The sequence below is a fragment of the Hesperophylax consimilis genome, chromosome 3 (assembly GCF_061612785.1).
Source record: "Hesperophylax consimilis isolate HC1 chromosome 3, BYU_Hcon_1.0, whole genome shotgun sequence".
Lineage (NCBI taxonomy): Eukaryota > Metazoa > Arthropoda > Insecta > Trichoptera > Limnephilidae > Hesperophylax > Hesperophylax consimilis.
In genome coordinates, this window is record NC_142838.1 from 28222284 (window position 1) to 28249058 (window position 26775).

The 26775-nt window shown below is 37.4% G+C and overlaps 1 protein-coding gene across 9 annotated transcripts in view; it reads left to right on the forward strand.

Annotated features, from left to right (window-relative positions):
* LOC149425221 (uncharacterized) overlaps positions 1–26775 on the forward strand; it is a 205546-nt gene that overhangs the window by 159028 nt on the left and 19743 nt on the right. For 6 of the 9 annotated variants that reach the window (XM_089650023.1, XM_089650063.1, XM_089650041.1 and 3 more), the window contains exons 4-15: positions 2500–2760; positions 8330–8471; positions 11121–11162; positions 12393–12675; positions 13749–14053; positions 16460–16651; positions 17731–18015; positions 23409–23685; positions 25163–25311; positions 25602–25704; positions 25804–26050; positions 26598–26662. In XM_089650023.1, the coding sequence (XP_089506149.1) occupies positions 2543–2760; positions 8330–8471; positions 11121–11162; positions 12393–12675; positions 13749–14053; positions 16460–16651; positions 17731–18015; positions 23409–23685; positions 25163–25311; positions 25602–25704; positions 25804–26050; positions 26598–26662 (2308 nt within the window). In that variant the 5' untranslated portion in view covers positions 2500–2542. The remainder of the gene's footprint in view (positions 1–2499; positions 2761–8329; positions 8472–11120; positions 11163–12392; positions 12676–13748; positions 14054–16459; positions 16652–17730; positions 18016–23408; positions 23686–25162; positions 25312–25601; positions 25705–25803; positions 26051–26597; positions 26663–26775) is intronic. The other 3 variants (XM_089650027.1, XM_089650034.1, XM_089650047.1) reach the window with 3 other exon arrangements.

Below are 26775 nucleotides of genomic sequence, written 5' to 3' on the forward strand. Positions count from 1 at the left end.
AACATATTTTTTTTATATAGCACTGTCGGACATCTAGTACATTAAATTCCTTGAAGAGAGCGTCGCTCGAATATCTGAAAGATTTCTTGATAAATAACACGTAAAATAGATTTCTGTGGCTTCAATAACGGGTTTAATGTTGTTCTTGCTGCACCTCCCCACCCAATGCAACCGTAGGTTATGATTGAGTTACACAGCCCGTAGTATATGTTTTTTAAGTCTTGTTTTTTTTTAATTTCCCCTAATGAAATAAATATGTGAATCAGGGTGCGCACTCTTTCAGCTACATTTTCAATCTGGTTCTTCCATTTGAGGTTATTATCAATTATAACGCCTAACTATTTAATAAATTTAACGCACTCGAGGGCTTCACACTTACATGGAGGGTTATTATTTCCAAAATTACAGTTAATTTCATGTATTATAAGGTGGTGAGGTGTTTGGGCTTGCCCTGAAATAGTAGAACTGAACTAACTAACTAACTAACTAACCATCACGCCGTTTCCCCGCAGGGGTAGGCAGAGAGGACGGACCGCCAAACAACTCGGTCTTGGCACACACTCCTTGCCTCATTCACATTCATACATCTTCTCATACATACTCTTCTATTATTCTGACTCTTGACATGGCCCGACTCGAGTATCTGATTCACTTGATCGTGCCATGTCTTCCTCGGGCGTCCCCGACTTCTGCTACCATTCACATTTGCATCATATATCCTCCTTACACTCCTATCTTCGCTCATTCGCTCTACATGCCCAAACTGAATGTTAGGTATTTGGTTTTTGATACGTTTAGTGTAAGCAAATTGCTGTCCAGCCATTTGAAAGTCAAATATTTTATAAATAATAATAATAATAAGAATTTATTCCAGAATGTATGCAGCGGTAGTGCAATGTGATACATTCCATATTTGAAATAATATACATAATTAGAGTAACAAAAATAATAATAATACTTTCAGCTTCACAAATCCTACAGAAGTAGTATTAACATCCCGTGGTTAGTTTCTGCGTTAGTCATTTAATAATAACAAAATGTGATATGGCGATATTGATCTAATTTTCATTTTAGGAATTATGCTGTTTTTAAAAATAAAGATTTTTGAAGTATTTCAATTCCGCTTTGTTTTGTGTTTTGTTAGCCGAAGTTTCGGCATGTTCAAGATCACCCTCGTATTTTTCGGGCACCCTCCCTTTTTAAACATCTCTAACATTTTTTAAGTATGTTTCATGTTTCACCCCTTAAGTCGGTTTTGCGGTGGAGCATTTTTAACCTCGGCAAGAATGATTTCCTCTATAAATGGTAGCAGGCGCGCAGTGTTAGCATTACACTTGGGTTTTCTGGATCGCGAGAAGCAGACTATCGTCTTTATAGTTCACATGACAAGTATACCATAGTGTACTTTAAGAACGGCACCCCCTCCCCCCGACTAGACTGGGTTCAGTACCCGGCGCTATACCCCCCCCTCACTCCTCACCACATTCTCAGTCCCATCACCACCACTACCATCTCGCCAGCATTTACAGATGACGCTGACGGCCTGTTGCATATACTTTCAGTAACGAAGGGTAAATAATATACCTATATGTTTGAGTTGATATTTTCTTATCATGAAATGCTAACATCTAAACATTTAGCATGCGCAATGTTTTGTCCCGCGTTTTATGAATACCATTCAGTGCCTTCAGTTGCAGAGCTGACGGTCAATAATATTGTACATACAGACAAATCTGACACATCTGATGTCTAGACACGTTCTCATATTTGTACTAGTTTGTCTTATCGTATGTTTCAAATGCCTTGAATCAGTTGTGTAAAAATAAGTTACTTATATTTATTGAATGCTCACACATGAACATGAACACTCTTACTTCACAGATAATAGCATTTTTCCGGCGCATACCTAATTGTTTATGTAGGTATGTCAGATAAAACAAACTTTACTTGATTTGTGCATTTGTGTGTAATCGATTTCCTCCGAATGGTTCACTTGCCTGGCCAAGTTTCGGTTTCCATCTCTCATTAGCAGAACCGGAGTTGGTTTCACAACAGCTTGGAAAGTTTCCCAGCGCAGGCGAAGGACGCGCATTGATTGTGGTCTGTGGGTAATTTCTGAAAACTTTGATCGCATTTCCATTATTTGTAATGTAGATTCTCCGATGCAGGCCGCTTCGAGTCGAACTTATCGGTGGTTTTTGTCGTCTATTTTCTGCTATTGTCGATTGAAATCCAAACGGTCCTCGATGATATCGATTAAAAGCAGGAAGTTTGACTGTTCCGCGTTCGCGGCAGAACTTTTGGTTGCCACTAATTATTGTTCGCAGCGCCTAATGGAATAGGGTAGTGCTACCGATTGCTCGATGCTCGTTGAGGAGTTGGTAGTTGGCAGTCGGGTGTTGAATGGAGTCAGTGGTCAGTTAGGAGTCAGTGTCAGGAGTCTTGAGTCAGGATGATGAGGGATGAAATGGTGATGACACGGTGTGTATGTGTCCGCAGATGTGGCGGGCGGAGTCCGGCCGGCGGCGGTGAGGGTGGCGGCATGGCCAGCAGCCCCGGCCGCGCCCCCCTGCGCCCGCCCCCGCCCTCGTCCCAGCGCTCGCCGCCCCCCGAGCACATCACGCGCCTGTTCCCCAAGTGCCGGCCGCGCTCCGACCTCAACCTGAACCCCGTCGCGCCCCTCCGCACCACGAGCATGGACGCCAACACGAACACCGACACCTCCGCCAACACAGCCACCGCCACCGCCACCGCCGATAGGTTTGTCCACAGAACCTTCCTTCTTGCCTTGCCTTTACCTACCTGCCTACCGCCCACCTGCCCACCTGCCAACCTGCCAACCCGCCAACCCGCCAACCCGCCTCTTGCTCTTTTCGCTTTTTGCCTTGCATCATCATCACGAGCAGCTTTTTATGTTCACCCTCTTCTCACGTAGCCCTTTGTTCAGTTTTCAAGGCATTCTCATCTGTATGTGCTAGATATTTCCTACAACGTACTTTGGTATTCAATCCCCGCTCTTGTTTTATTAGAAGATAATTGTTTTACATATTCTGGAAGTGTATCTCTCGGCGCGTCGAGTGGAGGGGAGTGGGGAGTCCCCCAGATGACGAGTTAATTGGGTCGACACTGCGGAAGTGTTCCTTCCCGATTATGAAAGTTTGTATTCACTATCGAGTTAGTGAGGCCGTACCATGAATGTACCAATGTTGTCCCGTATCAAGTCTAAATCCGCTTACTCTGATTCACATTCAACGGGCATTTTTGCTTTCTTCAATATCTAAGCCCGTTTCAAGTTACGCCACTAACGTACAAATTTAATGAATCTTATTTGAAATACTATATATGTTCGTCCAATCAATTAATATTTTTGGTTTTGGTGAAGAAAATCTCGTAGAATGTAGAAATCTCGGAGAATATATATATGTTTTTTGCACTGCATTCTCCCCAAGATGTTAGGCGTGTTTTAATACGTATTGCTCCTTGAGTAGTGCCTCCCCTTCCATTGTCACAGAGAATACGAACACTGCATTGAAATGAATAATGCACCAAAGATACAAATGATTTATTTACACAAATACCATTACTCCTTTTCTACAAACCCCTTTCTCCCTAGGGCCTTTTGGGGACAGAATTCCGATTTAAAAAATATGTATTTTTGTATCTTTTTGGATGTGTTTTAGGTATTTGTACTTTTTTGGACTGTATTTGTTTGTAGAAAATAGCTCTTCTTCTGCTGTTTTGTGTTCATCCAAAATATTTATAAAAAATACTTTTGCACATCATATGGATTTATATGCTTATTCTAAGGTTTATTCTCTTTCTAAATATTGTGCTTTGAATTTTGGAGCCGTTATGGAGAATTTGACTGAAATGGTTTTGTTATTCGGAGTGCCGAAACCATGACAACGTTTACCATAAAACCTTCTTAATGTACATCATTAAAAATCTATCGTTTTTTCTTCCGGCTTTTCGCGTTAATGTTGGAAGTTCAAGAAGTATTAAGGTTTTTGTTGTTGTGGCGGTGTTAGGAGTCTTTCTCAGTATGCTCGCTACAAATAGATATAAATTGTCATTTAAATTTAGAAATTTGATGTTGGAGCACAAAGTAATATTATGTGGCTCAAAATGAAAGCGCAAGCTCGGTGCGTGGGGTGGGTGGTTGGGTGGTTGGTTAGTCAGCAGTCACGTGCGCCGCGTCACGTGGGACACCCTCGAAGCCCTCCACTGATCCTCCTATTGGAGGATAAGTTTTCGGTCTCACGAGCGCTAATGGAGTTTTCTTTCCGGGAATTCTTTTCATTTCTCGATGCGTCACTTTTTCATGTTTTTCCAAATCTGAAAAGTTACGGAATGTGGAGCCTGCTAGTCCGAAAAGCCTTGGAGATTTAGTTAGGTAAACGAGTGATATTGGAACTGCTTGCAGATAATTGCCATAATCTTTAACGTAAGTAGTCCGGCATGCACTTTTCCTACTTGTGTTATTAAGTTTTGCATCAGACCCGAGTTTCTCTTTGACAGACATCGCCTTCTTGGTCTTGGCAAACCTCGCTTTATTTCTCCAATCTCCCAAGTTTTAAACAATATTTCAAATGAAAATTCTTAAGTTTCACCTGCTGTTACGGGAAAGTTTCAAATGTAAAAAATAGTGTTCGGCGAAGGTGACATTCCTCATCCAAGTAAGCCAGACGCACAAGCAGAGGTCCCAGGGGTCAATAAATTCCATAAAATTGTTTTATTAGACATCTCGAACTAAGTGCATAACCTTCTTCCTCTTTGCCCTCGAGGATAAAATTAATAAGTAAACTTGCGGCGATATCGGTTGTTTATCTACTTAATTAATTTTAATATTTTTTGTGTTTATGTTGAATCTTTTGTTTGTGTACCTTTATAAAGTACACAGAATCTCGACTAAAGCTTTGTAAACTTCGCATTTGTTTTTAATAAAATCCTGTAATTTATTTTTGAGACGTGTTTGGAGCTCCTGATTAAAAGCGTTAAAACATTATTTTTTCATGTAGCTGAAACGTGAACTTCATTGTAAACCTTTATTGCGAGTAGGTAATTTCGGGAGCCGCCAACCAAATTAAATGATTTTTTTTGTTTGCTTCACCTTTACTTTTACGGCTCTGCTACGGAAAACGTTTTGAGGAACTGTGTTCGGTCTAATATGAAATAATTAATTTATTATTTTTCCCATTTCGTGGAACGTTATCCGAATACCCCCGAGATATTGATTTCCCAATGAAAAACGTGGTTGGTTTAAGGATTAAGGCATGTTCGAGAAATAAACCCATCTCTTAGGAATTCTACCTCCGTAGGATGGTAGGATGGCTGGTGCTATTTACAGTTTCGTACTACAATAAGCTACGAGCCTATTCGACTTCCGGATAATAAAATTCCAACCTACCAATAATTTCCCCGTAATACGCCATCTCACTAAATATTAATAACGTCGACGTAGTCACGAAATATAATATGATTAATGAACGCGCCCACGATTTTTCTGTATTCTTTTCTAATCCTTTCTACATGTATGTTCATTCTCAATATCATTTTAGTAAAACTGGTGTTCGAGTATACATAGAAATAGGAATGTTAATTTTATATTCAACTAACGCTGCCGAATGAATTTCAACTCTTCGCACAATTTCTCCATAACTCACGGATAGCCTTTTTGTATAAATTTGCTTAAATTATATTTTTTTACATCGCTCGACTGATTTATTCGCATTGTGTTACGGACCCTAAAAATGTTTTATGTTATTTAAACTTCACGATTTTCCTCGAAGGTAGTAGAGTAGTTTGTTTGAGAAGAAACTAGTAATAACAACTAATATCCAATAGTCACACGACTAACTTTAATAATTATATTTGGTTTTATTTTTTTCGTTACGTGTACTTTTCCGTCGACCAGATTTGATATACCGCAGCAATAATGGCTTCGCTTAGCTGCTGGAAAAATACCGTCCATCTTTTAACTGCGCTTTTTTCTCGCCTTTGCCTAATTTACACAACGAACGAGTTACGCTTAATATGCATACTGAATTAATGCTTTGCTATTACACCTGCTAGGTGCTTCAAAAGTAAGCTCTGTTGTTTTGGACACGAAATAAAAATAATGAAGGAAAGTTTTGACCTTGGTAACAGAACACAGATAACAGCTGTGACAACAACAACAACTGTGGTCAGAAAACTGACGGAACTGAGAGGATATCTTCTTCGTGGATTATTTTACAACCTCCAACCTCCAGATTGACTTGCTCAGCACTTATATTAGTAAAATACCTTACTTTTTCCTTTTCTATAACTTGTAGTGTATTTTTAAAGCGTTGGGAGCATGGACCTAAAAAGCCCTGGACGGAGCTATTCGAGAACAGTTTGAAGCAGCGGGGTGATTTTTTTTAATGACATCCCCTTTCTTGTATCATCAATTAAAATTTCTGAGATTCCTCTACCTGAGGGAGTATTGCTACTACTCGTGGCTCTATCCTACTGACTTTCTCTTGGGCATGCTCGGTATGAACCATCTACTGGTCAGAAGAGATGTGCATATTGTATCACACTTCTTCAAACTGATTCGTGGATGGTTTGAAAATCCGACTATCATGGAGAGTATTAGTCTCTATGTTCCTGATGGTTATCTCCGTCACCGACAGCATAGACTGTGCCATCTCCCGGCCTGCAGGACTAACTTGCCAATGGTCATGCCGCGTGGGGAGAGCAGTCTTGCTGTTGAACAGAATCAATTCGGATATCGACATATTTAGCATCGGTGAAGCTGCCTTTAAAAGGCAAGCTCTATTAATGCTGGTATAGTTATTATGTAATACCATTTTACAAATGTACTTAAAAACGAAATAAAATGTAATTTTGTAATGTTTTTAAAGGAATAAACTAATTGAATTGAATCAAATACCCAAAAAAATCATCAGCCGTTATAACTGCGTTAACAACCCAATAATAAAATTATTGTAAATAAACGTTGCCAATAAAAATGTGCGGTGAAAAAATGAAGACAATGTTAGTAGTTCTTATTCGAAGTATGATACAGTTAAAAGTGACCGAGGGGAATAGGGTCCCATTAGCTCAGTCGGTAGAGCACTGTCCCGGAAAGACAAGGGTCCTGGGTTCGAGTCCCAGATGTGACCGTTTCCTTTTCTGATTTTTCTGTTTCAGATTTTCGTTTAGAAATCACTAATATTGTCTTCAATATTTAAATATTACAATTTGAGGTTTTACTCAATAAAGTTATTCCGAAAAATGAAAATTATTGTAGTTCATTATGCACCGCTTTTCATAAAAATCATTAAAAAGTTTGGCATACAAGATGGGTGCCAGGCAATTTCCCTTCCCCATAGATTTGGTTTCAATGCCATCCATACAACATCGCTCTGTCCAGGGCTTTTTATGTCCATGGTTGGAAGCATACGGTTTGGTTGCGAAACGCGGCGGTCTACATTGTGCAATATGTTGTAAACATAAAATACTTGCAGCTATATAACTTATCGCTTACTACTTGCAATTATACAGGGTGTCCGGGGTCAAAGTGCAGTAACTTCGGAAGGTGATTCTACATGATGGAAGGAGCAAAAAAGATGAATAACTTTTTCCGAAACTCCATAAATTCGCTGTGTGCTTGTCGAGCGCGAGACTGGTGACGTTATTATTTGCCAGTGACGCGTAAACCGAAAGTTCGAAGTTTTCGCGCTTTACAGCTGTTCTGTTACCAGCTGTAAAGCGCGGGAAAGGGGGGGGGGGGTGTTAGTTCTAGGATCGGCCGGTCGATTTCAAATGATCCAAAAGCAATAATAATGCAGTACGCACACGCCGGCGCAATTTTTCGTTTGTAGCTGAAAAGTACATCTAAAAGTCGAATTTTCAAAAAAAGTTATTAATCTTTTTTACTTCTACCATCATGTAGAATCACCTCCCGAGGTTACTGCACTTTCACCTCGGACACCCTGTATAATCCATAACATGTTGGTCGCTTTCAGTACCTCTGCTTCAATAAACATCTTGAAAATTGCAGGGTATGTACAGGGCAAGTCAAGCATTCAAGAATGGTTTGGCCTGTCGGTTTTCGACGGCCAGTGCTAATTAATTTGTATGGCATTATAAACAAAATGCACAAGGTACACTTTAATCGGTCCGACCCGGAATCATTGCCATGCAGGTAGCACGGTCTGTGTCTATGTCTTCACGCTATGGGGGGATGCAGAAATGGTAGCGTAGCAAAAAAGTAGCACTTCCTTATTATAATATTTGTATTGAGCTAACAGGTTAGTTAGTTGGTGATGTATTGACGTGTGTTGTTCGGTTGTGCTTGCAGCAGAATAATCGAAATTGCGGGCGGCCGGGAAGTGTTCTGTCAGAGCCGGAGCCGCGCGGGCCGCAAGGGTCGGCAGCTACACCGCGTCGGCCGCAGGGACAGGGACAGGGACATCACCCTTGACAACATTTACATACACGAGGTAACTTATATTACATTTTATCAGGGATAACATGTTTAAGTTATTTATTGTAGTCGACACATACGCTATACGCATCATGGGTTGGCATATCGCTCGCCGTACACTACCAATGGGAATGTATGGCGAGCGATATGCTGAATAGGCCAAGCCACGACAATATAGCGTGGTCTGTCACAGACCTCATTGTGATATTTTATCATTGACGAAGATAATATCAACAACAGTGACGATCCGTGACTTTTCAGTGAGCTAGAGTGGTAAAATTGCAAAATACGACTAATGATATTGCTGTAGCTGAAATTTAAAAAAAAAATTTTTATGAAGATTTCAGGATTCAATTTGGGGATGTGCAGCATCCTAATAATAATAATTAAAGATAATGTTAGTAATTAAAAAAATGATAAATATGACGAAATGTAATGAGTTGGCTATAGCTCAGTCGGTAGAGTGCCAGTCCCGGTAAGATTGGAGGAACTGGATTCGATTCCCAGTTGCAACCATTGCCATTTTTATTTTCTGTGTCTGTCTGTTTTATATATTCATTGACAGATGTTAGTTGATATTATCTTCGTCAGTGGAAGTAACATTCTATAAATGTTCTACTTCTTCAATAATTACTTACACGAAATTATTAGTACCTTCGATCCCCTGAGAGACAAAAAAATGTTTACTTCTTATAAACTTATTATTATTGTTTATTAAGGTCAAATAAAAGCACTGCCGATGCTATTATTGCTGTCACAGACTTTCTTGTTTCAAATTTAGATAGGGGAAAAATGCATTTCTATCTTCCTAGACCTATCAAAAGCTTTTGATTCTATCTCCCTTGACATTCTTATTAATAAACTAAATGCCATTGGTATAAGAGGGGAAGACCTAGAATTTCATCAAAGTTACTTAACTAATCGAACCCAAAGTGTCAAAATCGAAAACAAATTCAGCCAACCCCTCCCTATAACCTACGGAGTTCCCCAAGGAAGCGTCTTAGGCCCTACTTTGTTTCTCATCTATATAAACGATCTTTGTAACCTAATGATAGATTAAAAAAATTGTAAGTTTTGCTGACGATACTGTGCTAGTCATTCAATCAGACACTTGGTTAAACGCATACAAAATGGCTGAGAAATCCACTTACTCTGTTAAAAAATGGCTAGATCTAACTCTCTTGCACTAAATACTTCCAAAACAAAATACATTACTTTTAGTATGACTAATTGGCCAACCTAATCAAGATGTTGAAATAAAAGTACATGAATGTTCTTGTACTCACAATACATTCTGTCAATGTCCTTGCCTAGATCGAACGGACCATATCAAATACCTTGGTCTTACATTTGATCAATATCTTAAGTGGAATACACATTGCCTACTTATCACGAATAAACTTAGAAAACATATTTATTTCTTCAAAAAAATTACAAACATACTAGACTCCAAATCTATGAAAATTGTTAATTACTGTCTTTGTCAATCTATCATTGAGTATGGAATAATTGCATGGGGAGGTGCAACACTATCAGCTATAGATTCATTATCGAAGGCACAAAAATCAATTATGAAAGTTATTCTTAAAGTTCCCTTAGAAACAAGTACTGCAGATATATTATACAAATCCATCTATTAGATATTCGACAAATTTACACAAAAACTATCTTAACTCGTCTGTTTAAAAATAAAACACACACATTTTACGAAAATACCCAAAATATTGTAAATACGAGGCACAAAACCAAAGAACTCATACAAACACCTAAAACAAACACAACATTTGGTCAAAGAAATTTCAAATACATTGCGTCTAAAATATATCGAATAATATTAACAAATACAAAATCGTGATCAAACAATGGATCATCAAAAAAGGTCGTGCAATAATTAGTCACCTCACCCAAATATAATCCTCTATCTCATTATTGTTACCACTACCTACCAACCTGAAAATTTTTGTCAAATATTTTTGCTTTACTGAAAAATGTACTTTATTTCAATATTATAAAATTTTTTGTAAACTAGTCTCGGCACAGGATTTCCTAGTGAAATAGGCAAAGCCAAAAAAAAAATATATGTAAACCTTTTTATATAGATGCACATAATAATAATAAATAATTACAAATGTAATTGTACAAAATAGTACCTAGTTACTTCTCAGCCCCATCTCCTTTCCTTCCCCACTCCCTTTAACTTTACAACATACCCCAATTATATATATGTACCGTGGTCCCACTTCCTCCGACCGGTTGGAAGTAATTTGGATTCTTATGCGCTGAGCTATTTGTAATGAGTTTTTATATATCCCTTTAACCCCCTTTGGTACTGGATTATTAGCGGAGTTTAAAATATTCAATGCTTGATGACATTTGCTTACATTTTTTATTATAATGGAATTATGATTTGGATCAACATTAATTACGTCTTAAAGGGTTTAATTGTCAATAAGGCAAGAGGCCATATTTTTATAATGTTTCAAGATAAACATAAGAAAAAGTATTTTGATAAGAAATTATTGAAACTGAGTTAGATAAATTACAATTGAAACTTCTAGCCTATTTTCCCATTACCATTATGATTATCAGAGAGTCCTTAGGTTCTTGTAGTTTTAGCGAACATGATTCTAATTAATTTTGATTTTATCTAATTTAATTCAACAAGGACCCCGATGCCCCCCTGACATCGCAGGACTGGCTGGATAAGGTTAGAATCATTTCTATGTCACCTGCCATTATAAATATTTCTCATTCCGATTCTAGGTCATTTCAAGCGTTAGTCATATTATGAGGCATAACAAAGGCGAATTGTTGAATTTATGAAATTTTTGGATAACAGTAAAAAAATGTGTTTTTATTGAAACCGGTTTATTGTAGTTGAGAATAAAATTTATGCTTTATAATTTTTCTTTTGTTATTGACCTTACCATTTTTTTTATAAAATTTGTGACATTGCCGGTTTTGTTTTGAATACAACACATTGCCGGTTTTGTTATGGGTATTATTTTTAAATTGCGATATGTAGGTATAAATACACAACCGCAATATCGAAAGGTTAAATTACTTACATTCCATTGGTCTATTTCAGTCATTCCCAAAGTGGCCTATATAGACCCCCGGGGGTCGACTTCTACCTGCAGGGGGTCCATATCAATGGAAAAGAAATTGGGGGTGCATGAGATGTAAATGGGGGTCCACGAGAGTGGAACTTGCACATTTGATACCCGTAGCTACGTGTTGGGCCCATACGCTCAATAGCAATGCTGTACGCCTTGTTTTATTTTATTTATAAATAATGTCAGAGACAAACAATATTTTTCTTAACATCATCACTTCACGATGATGTCTAGAAAAATAATGTGGGAATTATTCTTCTCGAAATTCCCTAGCCAACCCCACCCATGCACATTCACATAACACATTCATTTTAAACTGCGTCGATATTCAGGGCAAAATCCGGTCTCCGTGTTTCAAAAAGCAAGCGCCGCGCCGGCCCGAAAAAACAAATCCACGTCCATCACCATCTTGCCTCTCTTGCCACCTTGTGGTTTCCGCTGGCCCCACTTGCGCCAGGCTCACCTTGCCATTGCACAACAACAAGGTCCATCCACATTACATTACAATATTCCTTAGCTAAGGATAAGGATTAGCTAAGGATAACAGGAATCCGCCTCCTGGAATCGCAACAAAAAAGTCATTCATATTGAGGTGAAGGCAATTCTTTATCTTTGTGTAGAACAGAAATCGCCCCTAGTTAGACAATAATTGTCCTTAACATTAAAATTAATGACTAGGGTTATTATTTATCATTAAGTAGAACCGGAGTCTCCCCGCAGCTTATTCGTAACTGACTTACTAGAAAAAGCGAGGTTAGAATGGAACTCTCAGCGGTAGGAGCTTCCTTATGTTGACGATGCTGTTGGTTGATTTTTTGCAGGCCAACTCGAACAACCTGCGGCGGCGCTCGTCTCGCTCGTCGCTGTCCCCACCTCCAGCTCCGGCCCTGTTCCCCGTGCAGCACTCGCCGCCCCCCGCCCTGGTGGCGCGGCGGCCGCCCTCGCCCTCTCCGTCGCCCTCGCCGCCGCCGCCAGAGTCGCCGCCGCCGCTCACTCCACCCGAGCGCCACAAGGGCAGCAAGGGCAGCAAGGGCAGTCCCATCGCAGTCACGGCCGCCGGCGGGGAGGTCGTGGTCTTCGATGACATCGGGGACAACTGGCAAGGTAACCTAACTTAACATGCAACACACATTTTTTTAATCTAAAATTTCACAAGAGCACTCCTTATGTACAGTGTAAAGACAGGTTAACTATATCGCCACCCGGTTGGGCAGCATTGTGAGGCGGGGTAAGGAAGGCGCTAAAGGAAGGGATTTATTAAAAGAGGTCCAGATTATATGAAACAGTAGCTTGTTCCACATGCAAGCCAACTTACGCAAGAACGAGTCGAAGAAACGACCCATTCTCATGCTTATTAGATGTATTAAATATTTTGTTACAAAACTTTTTTTATTTCTTATCAGTCCTATCCCCTCTTTTTTTATCTGCTGTGTAAATATTACTTCTGTAGGTTTTACACAGATGGAGCTACACGTAAATGTTTGAACACGAGTTACAAGTTGCAAGTTAATATTACGCATTTCAAAAAACTCCTATTACTCAAATTACAATTTCAATCATAAGTTGTTATTGAATCCAGCTCCTCAATTCTTCTTGATTCTCAGCAAAATGCGTAGCCTCACCCTTGATTATTTCTGTTTTATTTAGTCCTTTTTCCTATTTCCTTCTGGTCATTTCTTAATAATAATAATATTTGGCTGAATTAAGTAGTGCCATTTTTTTGAGAAAAATCACCTCAAGGATGCTGTACAAACACATAAATTATATAATTAAATTGCGAATTACCTCAGCGATTCAGATATATGCTGAAAACATGGCTACTAAGCAGAGATACTCTGTATTAGTAATACTATTGATTATGGCAGTTGTAGTGATAAATATTATGTATATATTATGTTGTATTGTAATTAGTAATAGTTAATAATAATTAGATATTATGTACATATGTTCTATTGTAATTGAACATGAACATCCTGTTGAAAAACTGCTTAGTTGCGGTTTAATGGGATTGTACTTTGAAGAACAATTAAAAAAAAACTGGATTACAACTAAGATTTATAATAATAACTAGTGACTTACGACTAAGGCTTATAACTACTGACTTAAGACCCCTTGGGAACGTCCATATTCTACTAGATGCAATCAGTTGAATAATATTTACTTTCTGTCAACTGCAGGTCTGCGATTAGACTTTGACAATAGCGACAACTCGCTGGACGCCGGCCTGCAGCGCACCGTGACGGTGGATCGGGGCCGCGGTGGAGGGGCGGGGGCGGGCGAGGCCAGCCAGGGCCGCTCCTCCCCGCTAGACGAGGAGTCAGAGCGCTCCAGCGGGGGTGAGGAAGAGGACGGGGAAGAGGGAGACAGCTGCAGCAGCGCCGGTCGTAGCCACCGCGTGGCCAGGATCATCGGCGGGTTGCCCATAGCCGAGTATGCCGAGTCTCCCAGACGGTATGGCCCGCCCAGGCCCGGCTTCCCGCAGGTAACTACACAATATGATATTATATAGATTTATATTGAAAACCTTAGTGGTTCTCTCAGGTTCCATGACAAACATAAAACTGACCTAACCTATTATTTTATCATGTTCAGTTTGTGTCATTGTTCTGTTTTATCCGATAACCATCTCCGGATCTATGTAATCTAAGACTAGCGCAGACCGGAAGCTGAAAGTATTTATAAAAAACTAGCACCAATTACGTTCTTCGTTTTACATTTAACAGATAGCACCTTTTTTATCTATATAATATAGGTAAATAAAAACACATGCGCATTCAAATGCAATTTTGAACTAACGAAGATTAACATTTTTATCTATATAGATAGATAGATATTTGTCTCAGGTCAGAAATTTACCTTTCGAATGAACACCGTTAGTAAACTTGAACAATCTGTCAAAAATTTAAACAAATTATTCATCAGTATATGTTGTTATTTATTAATGATATTGTTAGCATATTTAAAGATGTAGAAGTTCTTCTTTTCGCAGATGATTTGAAAATATATAAAACAATACGCAGTTTAGACGATTGTTATACTTTGCAACTTAATTTAAATAAACTATATCGTTGGTGCATCATCAACTCTCTGTTTCTTAATATTAAAAAATGTCAGGTCATTCGTTTTTGTAAAATACGAAATCATACAATTTATGAATATTCGCTTAATAATGTAAAATTGACAGCTGTCACTCAAATCAGGGACTTGGGTGTTATATTTGATGAACAGTTAACATTCAATCCGCATATAAATGAAATCACAAATAAAGCCCTAAAAATGCTTGGGTTTATATGTAGAACCGCATGTGACTTCAAGTCACTAGAATGTTTGAACACACTGTACACATCTTTAGTAAGAAGTCAAGTAGAGTATAATTCGCCTATTTGGTCCCCGTTTTATAAAGTACATTCCAACAATATTGAAAGGGTACAACACAAATTTTTAAGATTTATTAACTTTAAACTAAATATTCCAATCCAAAATATAAATTATATCCAACTCATGCATCAACTAAATTTGATTACGCTGTCAGATAGGCGAATTATCTCCGACCTTGTTCTACTAAATAAAATTATTAATTATAGAATCGACAGCCCTGAAATTCTTGCCACAATAAAATTATTTGTACCTTCCAAAAATACGAGACAAAATTCCACCTTTTTCTGTAACAATTTCAAATCTAATTATCATGCGCACATATCGTTAAATCGAATACAAAATTTTGGTAATAAATTTGGTAATGTTGTTGATATATTTAGAGATTCCGTAGCAGTGCTCAAACGAAATCTACATAAACACTTTGCTGAAATGTATGACTTCTCCACTCCATAGTAAAAAACCCATTTTTTAGCTTCTGTTTTTTCACTCTTTTCTTTTATGACTTTTTAACTTTAATATATATGTTTTAACTTTACAAATTAATATTGTAATTTAAATAACAATTCGAATATGATTTTAAGTCCCTATAAATGCTGATTAATTTCAATCCATTTATTTTTCTAAGTAAGTAAAAAAAGAAAAAAAAAACCGTTCTCCATAATGGTATTCTGTATTATTTGTAAAACATTTATGTACTACAGATATAATAACTATTTTATTTATATATGTACGTAAACTTTTCAATGTCACATAGTTAATGTAATAACACTAATAACAATGTATGTAAAAGCCCAATGGGCGTTTAAATAAATAAATAAATAAATCAGTAAAATAATTTGGTACATACTTTTTCACATGTCTGAATCGTTCCTACAGTCAGTTCCAAGTACGAAAATCAAGGCAAATCCCAGTTCTGAAGTTCATTGAAACGGAGTTACATACATAGAGACGAACACACCACCGATACTGCTACATATTTTTCATGGATGTGTGGGACTACTTTGTCTTTATTTCCTCCCACATGTGGCAACACTAACTCGAATTAATCCGCCGCTGTACGCAAGCGAGCACGAGAACAGAAATCTCCATTCCTTCTTCAACGTTCGATCTGACCGCCACTCTCCACTACTTTGTCTGCCATGGTCTCCGCGTTCTGTAAAATTGTAAATTCATCCTCACGAATAAATTTAATTAATACTGCAGACACTCATTTTAATCTCCCATCTCCTGAACACAATTTACGGTTCGGGCAGCTAACGTAAATTACAAATACACACACACACACATTGCTGCCACAGATGTATTCTGGCATCTAGGCGTACATTTTTCTTTATGACGTTAACGTCACCTTCTGGTGTGCCTTAAGGCTCTGTCATTTTGAGATTGGGTTATTTTCTTTGTTGAAAATAATGAACACCTTGTGATAAAGTTAAAAATGTAGTATAATTATGAGTTTAAAGAAAGGATTTTTTTTTTGTGGAGTTGTAACGAAATGTATGTTATGTTCCAGCGCGTCCTGTCTGGAAGCAGTCCTTCGCCCCCCCTCGCCGCCCCCGCTTGCCTGCCTCCCAGCTCTGCCACCTTCGACTACCTCTACGAGTTCTCCGAGACCAGGAAGGTGCTGGAGGAGTTCTTCAAGTGCCCCCGGCCCAATGACATAGATCATGACAATGGAACACTGGACGACATACACGACTTTAGGGTAAATATTATAGCTTCAAAATTGGGAATGTAATTGTGAAATACTCATTTATTTTGGTGCTTTCAGGGCGAACCGCATAGCTTTATTTTGAAACATTCCTTATCTTTTTAAGTGGCATTCGGAACTTGTGCTTAAAGAGGTGTGTAGAATGCCTGCAATTTGAGTAATTAAATTGCTTTTTATGTTTTAACCATTCGCTCACTTGTGAGTGATATTTTTACGACCGTACCATCCATGTTGGAATTCTTGCAATGCGATTTTAACCGTTATGCTTTAAAAAATGTATAAAGGAAATAATCATAATCACTTGTGCTAATAACACTGTAGTTGCTACTTTTATTTCATGAATCTTTGACTGTCTAGAAAACATTTTATAGGTATTTGGAGGATTGGTTATCATTGCCAGTTTAAATGGATTGATGGCTAAATGATTCTTCGGTTCTCCAAATCCGCAGAATCCGAGGTTGCGTGATTATTTTTAGTGTAAAATAACGAGAATTTGGATAATTCTAATTTAGTTTATTTATTTTAACAAAACTCGCTTATAATAATTTTACGAACAAATAAATCGCGTTCGCTATAGGAGGTTTAGGGTCAACCCGACGGCAAGACTGCTGAAGGCAGAATGATATTATTTACCAGGTTTACAATGATACCAGCCTCACAAGAATGTGGGTAAAAATAATATTGTTGTTATTTTCGGGAGATGCAAACTCCCTATAATTTACCTCACAGGTACATGTCAAAATTAATTTTCAAATGTCAAATGTTTTTGACATTTTATCCCGACACTTGAACAAAACTCATCAACGTAATTTTTGCGCAACCTCTCAATTCTCGCCCTACAGTTGGGTATTTTGACAATTTTCCTACTGCGAGGTTCAAGAGGTTAACGAAAGGCACACATTCTCGATTTACAAATAACTTGAAAATATTTGAAAAACTCCTACTAGCATTATTGTAAGCGGAAAAAGGTGTGCCATGGTGGATGATTTAGCTAGCAGAAAGATTAAAAGCTTGGGTGGAAACCAGTCACATTTGTCAACTAAAATAAAATAATATGTAAACTTCATTCACAGGATCTGGAGTACCAGCTCCGCCGCCACTCCCGGCCGCACGAGGATGAGCCCGAATGCGAGGAGGACAACGAGGAGGGTTCGGGCGAGGGGGAGGGCGAGTTGGAAGGCGAGGGGGTGGAGCGCGGGGGGCCTGGAGGCGCGGTGAACGGGGACGCTGAGGGGGAGGGTGAAGGAGAGGACGGGGGCAGTGGCGCTGGCAGCTGGTACGTGGGGCAGCGCCTGGCTAGGCCGCCACACCACTCCCCGCACAACGCCCATAACCATACCAACTTCTTGGGACTGCAGGTACAGAAAATACTACCTATAAAGGTGCCTACATATTCAAAACATGATTTTTGATGTTAATTGAATAAAACAGAACATTAACAAAACAGAACAGTGAAAAAATAGAACAGTGACAAAACAGAACAGCGACAAAACAGAATTGTGACAAAACAGAATTGTGATGAAACAGAACAGTGACAAAACAGAACATGGTAAAATAATGAATTAACTTAGGTGATTTTTTTAACTCAATAGCTGCCATTCACGCGGATCGGAGTATGAAGAATCCGTGCATCAAATGCCATTTACGCTGTACCACGTAAATCACGAGTATGAATGTTTCGACGATGAAATTTCTAAGTTCTAATAGTAGATGGGTCTAAATATTATTTTGTAAAATATTATGAACTATTTCTTAACGACATCTCTAATAAAAGTTGATAATTTATATTGTTTATATTACGCAAAGCAGCATCCAAAAAAGGTGTACAGATTTATAGGCGCAGTTGTTTAAATCTTCCGCCATCATAAAGTCATGTGGTTCTTATTACATTCTCAGTTATGCGGTTCTAAAAATTGTTTTTTAATATTCGGAGGAAATGTTACTGAATTAAAAGATTTGTTTTTTTTTTTAATTTAGTTCGGTATTTCATCTTGTGTGTGTACAAACATTTTTGAAATGGAAAGAAACATAAATTTTTATATCCCTAAATATGTCAAGATGCGATCTCAGTGAAGAAGAGATAAGAGAATTTGTCCTCGATCTTGACTCTGAAATTAGGGAAAGTGAGGATGACTCCGATTTTATAACGCAACTTAGTGACAATGAAGATGATCCTATGGTGACTGAAGTTACCCAAACAAGTCGTCAGGAAATTGGACTGTGAATTCCGGAAATTTTATACCAATCCATCAATTTAATGATTTTTCATCTGGAATAATCACACCCTATTATTTTCAAAATATTTCCCAGAAATCAATTTTTTTAACACACTTCTAAATACAAATATGATATCCGAAATTGTCAAGGAGACAAACAAACATTATCAAGCAACTATTATTTCAAGTAAAGTTATTTCTGAACATTCGCGGCTTCGCAGGTGGAAAGATACATCAGTTAACGAACTCTATGTATTTATTGCAGTGACAATGCTAATGACCAGAAATAAGCACTACATGATAGCAGAGCACTGGTCAAAAGATCCCCTTCTGACAAGTAATATTTTTGGCAAGACGATGGCAAGAAATCGTTACCAGATACTGCTGAGTATGCTGCATATGTCACTGATACTAAAATTGCTGGAGATAAATTAAATAAAATTAAGCTTCTGGTCAATCCCACTCAAAAATGTTCAAGGAAACAATGGTGCCATATGAAAATCTATGCATTGACGAGAGCATTATAGAGTTTAAACAGTATATTCTATCCAAACACCATCGATTTGGAATAAAAATGTTTGTTATGTGCAATGCGCAGACAGGTTATATTTTAGATATAATTATTTATTGTGTTGATGGGACCGATGTCACTGACGAACAATTTCTCGGGGCTTCAGGAGCTGTTGTCAACACCATGTTAAATGACTACCACGGTAAAGGTAGATTATATGTAAATAATTGGTACACTAGTCTAATATTATTACATTTTTGCATGACCATCAAACTAACGCATGTGGAACGGTGCGAAAAAACCGTAAAAACATGCCGAAATTCAATAAATTGAAGAAAGGGGAAATTACTTCTCAGTATTCCGATTCACTGATGGCATTAAAATGGCACGACAAAAGAGAAATTCACATGTTAACAATGCTTCATGATGATACAGTTTCTACAACAGGAAAAATAAATTTTAGAACTGGGGAAGTAATTTCGAAACTAAATTGTATATAACAAAAACATGGGCTTAGCGGATATGATGATAACTAGTGCGAATTCCCTAAGAAAATCAATTGTAAAGTGGTACAAAAAATTTATATTTACTGAAATCTTACATAATGCACAAAACCATTAGTTCCAAAAACATCACTTTTCCTGATTACCAATTATATGTGATAAGACATTTGTCAGAAATATATCATATTACATAGCACCCTGAAATTAGTCTACGTACGTCACAAGAGGCGCCATTACGGTTATCTGCCAAAATTCTGGTTAAACATATGCCGAGACCTATAACCGCAGCGGAAAAAAACCAAAAACCTTATAAAAAATATGTTTGCTCAAACATTAAACTTAGACCAAAAACAAGAAAAGCGACCAAGTACATACTTGTGTGGTGAATGTAACGTGCCGTTATGTGTTTCGCCATGCTCAACAGTATTCCACGAGAAAAAAGAATGTTAATTTTAAGACTTTAAAACATAGTGTAAATAAAATGCAGTACAATCTAGTGCAATATCAAAAATAAAAAGTGAAAAAATTTGAAGAATCATTGCCGAACTCCATAGAATCTGTACTGGACAGGAGTCCGCACAAGACTAGATTTGGGCGCCGGGTCCACACCGTGTCTTCAATCAATGGTAATGCTCCTTTACGGCCGATGATGATGATAGTTGTATAAATTATGGGAATCTGCCTCCTGCACCCGGTGCTCGGTGAATGTTGGGCACTGGGTGTGCTGTCGTCTCTGCTCGCTTCTGGCGTTTGGCGGTTTTCCTAGGCAGGGCCGGCTGGTCTTGAAGAGGTAACACCAGAAGATTTGGAGCAGAAGACTAGGCGAGGTGAGGCAGTTGGAGGGCAGGAGTCACTTGTAGAAATAAAACACTTGTTTTTTATGGTAAAGTTGAACTGATTTTATTTTATTTTTGTCGCTGCTTATATCCTATAAGGTTGACTCGCAGCCGACATCTGGCTGTCGACCGAAAAAGGGTGGGGATTTTACCCGCGCCACAAATGCGTACATAAGCCACTGCAAAACGTCACATATTCATTTTGCCGGTTGATTAGCTGAAGGCAGACGCTTGAAATTGAGACTTTGCAAAGATTTTGCAAGCTAGCCTGTATTACAATTACATAGTAGTTATAACAATGTGTATCTTGACAACTAGATTTTTATTTTGTAGAGATACAAGATAAGATAAGATACAACAAAAAAAATAAGAAATGTTTGTAAAATAAAATTGTAAAAATGATCTTGAAGCGATCAATTTTGTAAAAGGGTTATGACAGTATTTTTCGCAGGTCCCCAGTAACATAGCGCTCCGAAAGAGGAAAAATTCACTATCCTACGAGGTTCCTGGATTTTTGTAGAGACAAATATGTAAAATAATTATTAAAAAATGGTTACATTAAATCGTTAAAAAAAAGGCATTTTAAATATCTCCTCAGTGGTAGCATATCGCAAATAGTTTTTATTTGACTACCGCTGAGGAGATGTACACGTTAAAACAGGTATTATTAACATTTTGTAAATTATAATTTAGTTAGTAAAATTTGTATACAAAAAAACTGAACATCGTACCGCTCGGCTGGGGTACGTGTGCGATACGGTATAGATGCTTTTCGGGGTCAGAATTTTCGGGCAATTTTGGCCGAAACGGGATACAAATGAGCAGTGGCGGGGAGTGAGGAATTTGCCAGTGGCGTGGAGTTGGCACGTTTTATAAATGTAAACATATTATTTATTTATTTATTTATTATTTATTAACGCCGATTATAGCGGCTTTCACAAAAAAATAACATTTGTTTTACATATTAATAATTTTTGAAAAAATGAAAAAATGTGGCCAACGACGTCCATTACAGAATCCATTATGATGTTTTTATTTTATACCTCATTGTTTATTTGTGTTAGTGAGTTATTGCTATAGCCAGCTCACTGCTCCGAAATATTCTGTTGGTGTTTACTATTATGTCAAAAATACATTATGGGACACACTTGAGGATTCAAATTATTTATCAAGTATGTACTACAGATATCAGTAATGAGTGTCTAATATAAACAAAGCCCTCAATGGTAAAGGGAATGCGTAAAGATTAATTTAATTGATGACTTAAAAAAAACCGAAATAGCTTGGTGGAATGGGTTAAACATTTATTTCCTTCAATTTTCTGTTTATTTCTGTTCTGGTTTGTCACAGAACCCTTATTCCTACAGAATACTCGATCCATATTTCTATAATCCATCGGCTTATCTATTTTTGAAGTGTTTTTCAGTGAATTTGTTGAATTTTACAAATTGATTCATAAATAATGTTCACATTTGAAATGCTAGACAAGTGATATTTGGAAGCATTATAAATTTCACATTAAATAACCCATGAAAATACCTATAAACCTCCTCGGACCCAGGGAAAAAAGTATTTGAATTTAACTTTTTTTTTGTGAATTTTAAAAAAAATCACAGAAATTAATTTAATAAAAAAATAAATTGGATGCATAGTTTTTCAAAAATCGTATGTCTCTTTGTGGGAGACGCTGGGTCTCTAGCATATAAAAACACATGTTTTTCTTTCATACTGGTTATAAATGTTATAAAACAATATTATTATGACTTTTTGCAAAATGTTTTATTGAAATTGAGAGACATATTACAAGTATATCTCCACCTGGAGATATACGACTTACATGGCCACTTTTCACAGACATGAATTACAAAATATCAAAATCTATCAATTTGGGGTTTTAAATAAATATACTAGAACACTAAAAGTACAAATAATAACAGTTGAGCTAAAAATATAGTAAATACAATAAACTTACCAATTTCCTAACCAGCGAAAAGTGCTTTCCTCATACCTGCCATTTTGAAACTACCATAAAACTGTAGATTTTATGGTAGGTTGAATCTAATAATAATCTTGGAATCACACCACTTTTCCGGACACTTTTTTATGTCGCCCACAGGAGACGAGGGGGTTTGTGGAGGTTAACGTCTTGGCCTATTCACATTATAACTCAACACAAATCCTTGCTTCATTCACATTATATATAGTCTTTTTACATACTATTCTGTTATTCTGGCTCTTGACGTGATCCGGTTCAAGTATTTAATTCACTTCACATAACCTGAGAGGAGACGAATTATTCAATAATATGGAATTTTATTGACACACTGAACAAATTATTATGATGCAACTCAGTAAATATTTGAAAAAAAAAAACAGCTACTACAAAATTTTGTTTTAGAAGTTTGTTCCATGAATCTACTACCCTGTTTGCTACATACATATTAATTATTATTTTCTGTGTATTGTGTCACCGATCTCTTTTACTGATTAGCCCTTTACCTTATCTACGCGGTTATCTTATATGTGGTCGTTCTGTTCGTGGATGTCGCATAATGTATGATCAGTGAAGTTTCACTAAAACATAAATTATCTCAAAATGTGCCGCGTGGTGGAATGATTGCGTCGAATAAGCCAGCATTAAAAAGGTAAACAAAATATTTTTGAATGTTATATTTCCCCTTCCAGCAAGAATGCGAGCCATACGAGCCCGAGATGAACCTGGTAGAGCTGTCGGTGGGAACGGGCTCCAGCGGCTCGGGATCCCGGGAGCGGGAGCCCGCACCGCCCTCGGTCCCGCGCCAGCCTGCCCCGCCCGTCAACAACCATCACCACGGCAACGGGCACAACAGCCACCACCACCATGCACATCGCTTCACCCTGTCGCCGGAGACGACCGACTGCGATTCCAACTGCGGTGATCTGGACAGCGAGGTGTCGCTTATGCTGATTGAAAATGAATTAGGTAAATAATAATATAATTAGGTAGATCTACCTTTTACGCCAGTTCTACTGTAATGGCGGGAAAGGTTTTGCTTTCCGATATTTTTATATGATTATTATAATACAAATAGCAATCTCTTTAACCGGTCAGCAACGTAAGCAGATATACACGATAAAATAACGATAGCAGTCAAGTACAATAAGCGTGTTTACACGTCAACGCGTGTGTTTCCACAAAAATCGTCATAACTCCGTTATTCTTCTAGTGACATCCCTAAAACAAAAAGTAGAATATTCGTATTGAATGAAGCTTCACATCTCTATTCAAAGTTATCCATAGAAACCCGTAAAAAGACCTACTCAGTGGAAGCAAATTTTACCCGCCAAATCGTAAAACGACGCCAAGAAAGCCGTTTGACGTGCCGACCCGCCTCGCAAGTTTAATTATTTTTTTAAAAATATATTTTGTATGAAATGGTCAAAAAGTGAAGTGACAGAATTGTTTATTGTACATTTGTACGATGAAATAAGTGTTTTTTTTTTACATTATCCGTGATTTTAGTATCGTTTTTACATAAAACATTACAGGTGAGTCATTTTTACAATTTTTTCATGTTTCCATTCTAAATTTAAATATTTACAAATGTTAATATTTATTTATGATACAACAATTTGAAAGCCTATTTTGTAACCTTTCTAAAACAGTTTTTACTATTCGGCTCCGTTCAGTAATGTTTCATTTATAGAGCTTTGATTGTGAGGCGGTAATAACACAACGTTTTCGTGAAATTGACATTTCGGTAAAGACATCTTAGCTTCAAGTTCGCGAAAAGTCGGAGGGGTTAATAGGTAGAAATAAAAAATGTGGTTAGTTTTTTTTATCTTCTTATCTTCATGCTTTTCGTATGCAAGGATATTTTATCAATAGGACAGTATAATCAACCCGTAGAACCACTAAATAAATCTTCTACTCATTGCAATAAAGATGTGGATTTTTTTTTTTTGGGTCAATTGTTTTTCTATTTTTTAATGATTTAAAGTAAAAAATAATAATAACTTGTAATCATTAATATCAATATGTATTTTAAATACAATTGAATTTTTCATGATCTTTCAGACCATTTGTTATTTTTTTTAACTGTTTTTTATTCATAATATTTCAATGATTACAATTTTTTGTTATCTTTACAACCACCATACTAGGCTCATACCCTTATTACGGTAGTAATAATGCTTTAAATTACAATGTTAAGATGTACATAAATAGCATGTTGTAAAACAAAAAGTAATTAAATAAATACAAAATAAAATGTAAACATATATAAATATACAAAATTACTTAAAATATTAAAATGTATAAAAATAGCCTTTTATATATATTTTTTATTTAACGTAATCTTGAAGTACACCTGACAATTGTGGAAACCACAAAATGAATCGACAGATTTTCAACAAATTTTACGATAAATAATAATCCATGAATGTATCATATGTTATAGGCCCCGTGACCAACAACGTGGGCCCACGCGTGCAGCCTGTGGCGCACATGCCCATCCTGGAGGACGGCCTCAGCTCGGGACATGCTTCTGACGTGGATAACAACAACCCACCACCACCCACACCCCCTCCTCTGCCCAACACGCACCAGGTATACATACTACCTTTGCCCTGCCTAACTTTTGATGTTGAACTTTGGTTTAGTTTAACTCCCCTAAACCGAACTAAAGACATACATACCGCTGATAGATCCATTATAACCTCTCCCCTTTTGCCAAATATTTTGATCTGTTTAACAGAATTAGCAGGTATAAAATTATTATTTTTTTTAATATTTACAATTCTTCTTCATAGGTTTGAACATAGGCTCTATTGAACTACTGAGTTCCACATGCCATTATTTATTTTATCTTATTTCTAAAGCTTGTGTTAATTTTTCAGATTGTGAAACCACAAATCATAGTGGAAAATGGCATCAAGAATGATGTTGGCGCACTATCTGATGCAGATTTGAACTCGTTAGATCCTCTGGGTGAGTATTTACGTACGTACATTTGAAATTAATTTACGCACAAACCACACCCGATCAACTGAAGTATTTTATTGACCGTCCACACATTTTATTAATAATATGTTTTTTTAGGTCGTTGGTCTGCAGCACCACCTCCCCCTGCACCTGAGGCTCATCGCAGTCCTTCCGTATCCCCCGCGCCCCCTGGCTTAGTATCTCCACAGGAACCCCCTGGAGGGGCCCCGCTGCCTGGTGAAGCCCCTGCCTGCGCCGCAGCCCTGAGGGACATCCGTCTGGCTCTGCGGAGGGCTAGGGCTCTGCCCCCGCCGCCCGCTCCCCGGGCCCCAGAGCCACAGACACCAGTGTTGTGGTTACCCAGGTCAGATAGAAATCCGATTTTATTAATTATAAATTTGTTTTAATATTTTACATGAATACTTTTGAGTCATAAATGTTCATATTGTCTCTGTTGTGGCAGAAACAAAGTTAACTTTGACTAAAATATTCTTCTGTTATTCTTGATGTGAATAAACACAAGTAATTGATTTACTATATGGTTCCATGCCTTTCTTATTGTGATTTAAGTTTGGGATATTATTCCATGTTGCGCTACCTCCTTCTTTAGCCGAATTTTCGGACTGCATTACAAATGTTGGATTGTAAATGGATTATACTGTTTGTCACAATAAATCAATAAAAAAAAAATAAAAAAAAAAAATAAATAAATAAAAAAAAAAAAAATAAAATGATAAGGTAGCGCAACACGGCATAATATCCCAAAAATAAATCAAGATAATGCTTTTGGCCGTGAAAATCTCAAAACTAGTTTTCCGATTATTATTTCTGTAACGTAGAGAAAGTTCAAGGCCCCGTCTTCACAACTCTTTATTTAAAGTATTTTGTTGAAAAATGTGTCCTGCTTTCAGAAGACGTGACACATCGAGGGAAAGCGTGGATTCTGTGGAGAGAAAACCCGCTAGTGGAGACGAAGGTAACATCCATTTCTCATTGCATAGTGCACAGTTACTAAAACATTACGCTTTTGTTAATAATTAAAGTAGAATAATAATGTGTTTCTTTTCATTTTTATAATTATAATCTGTT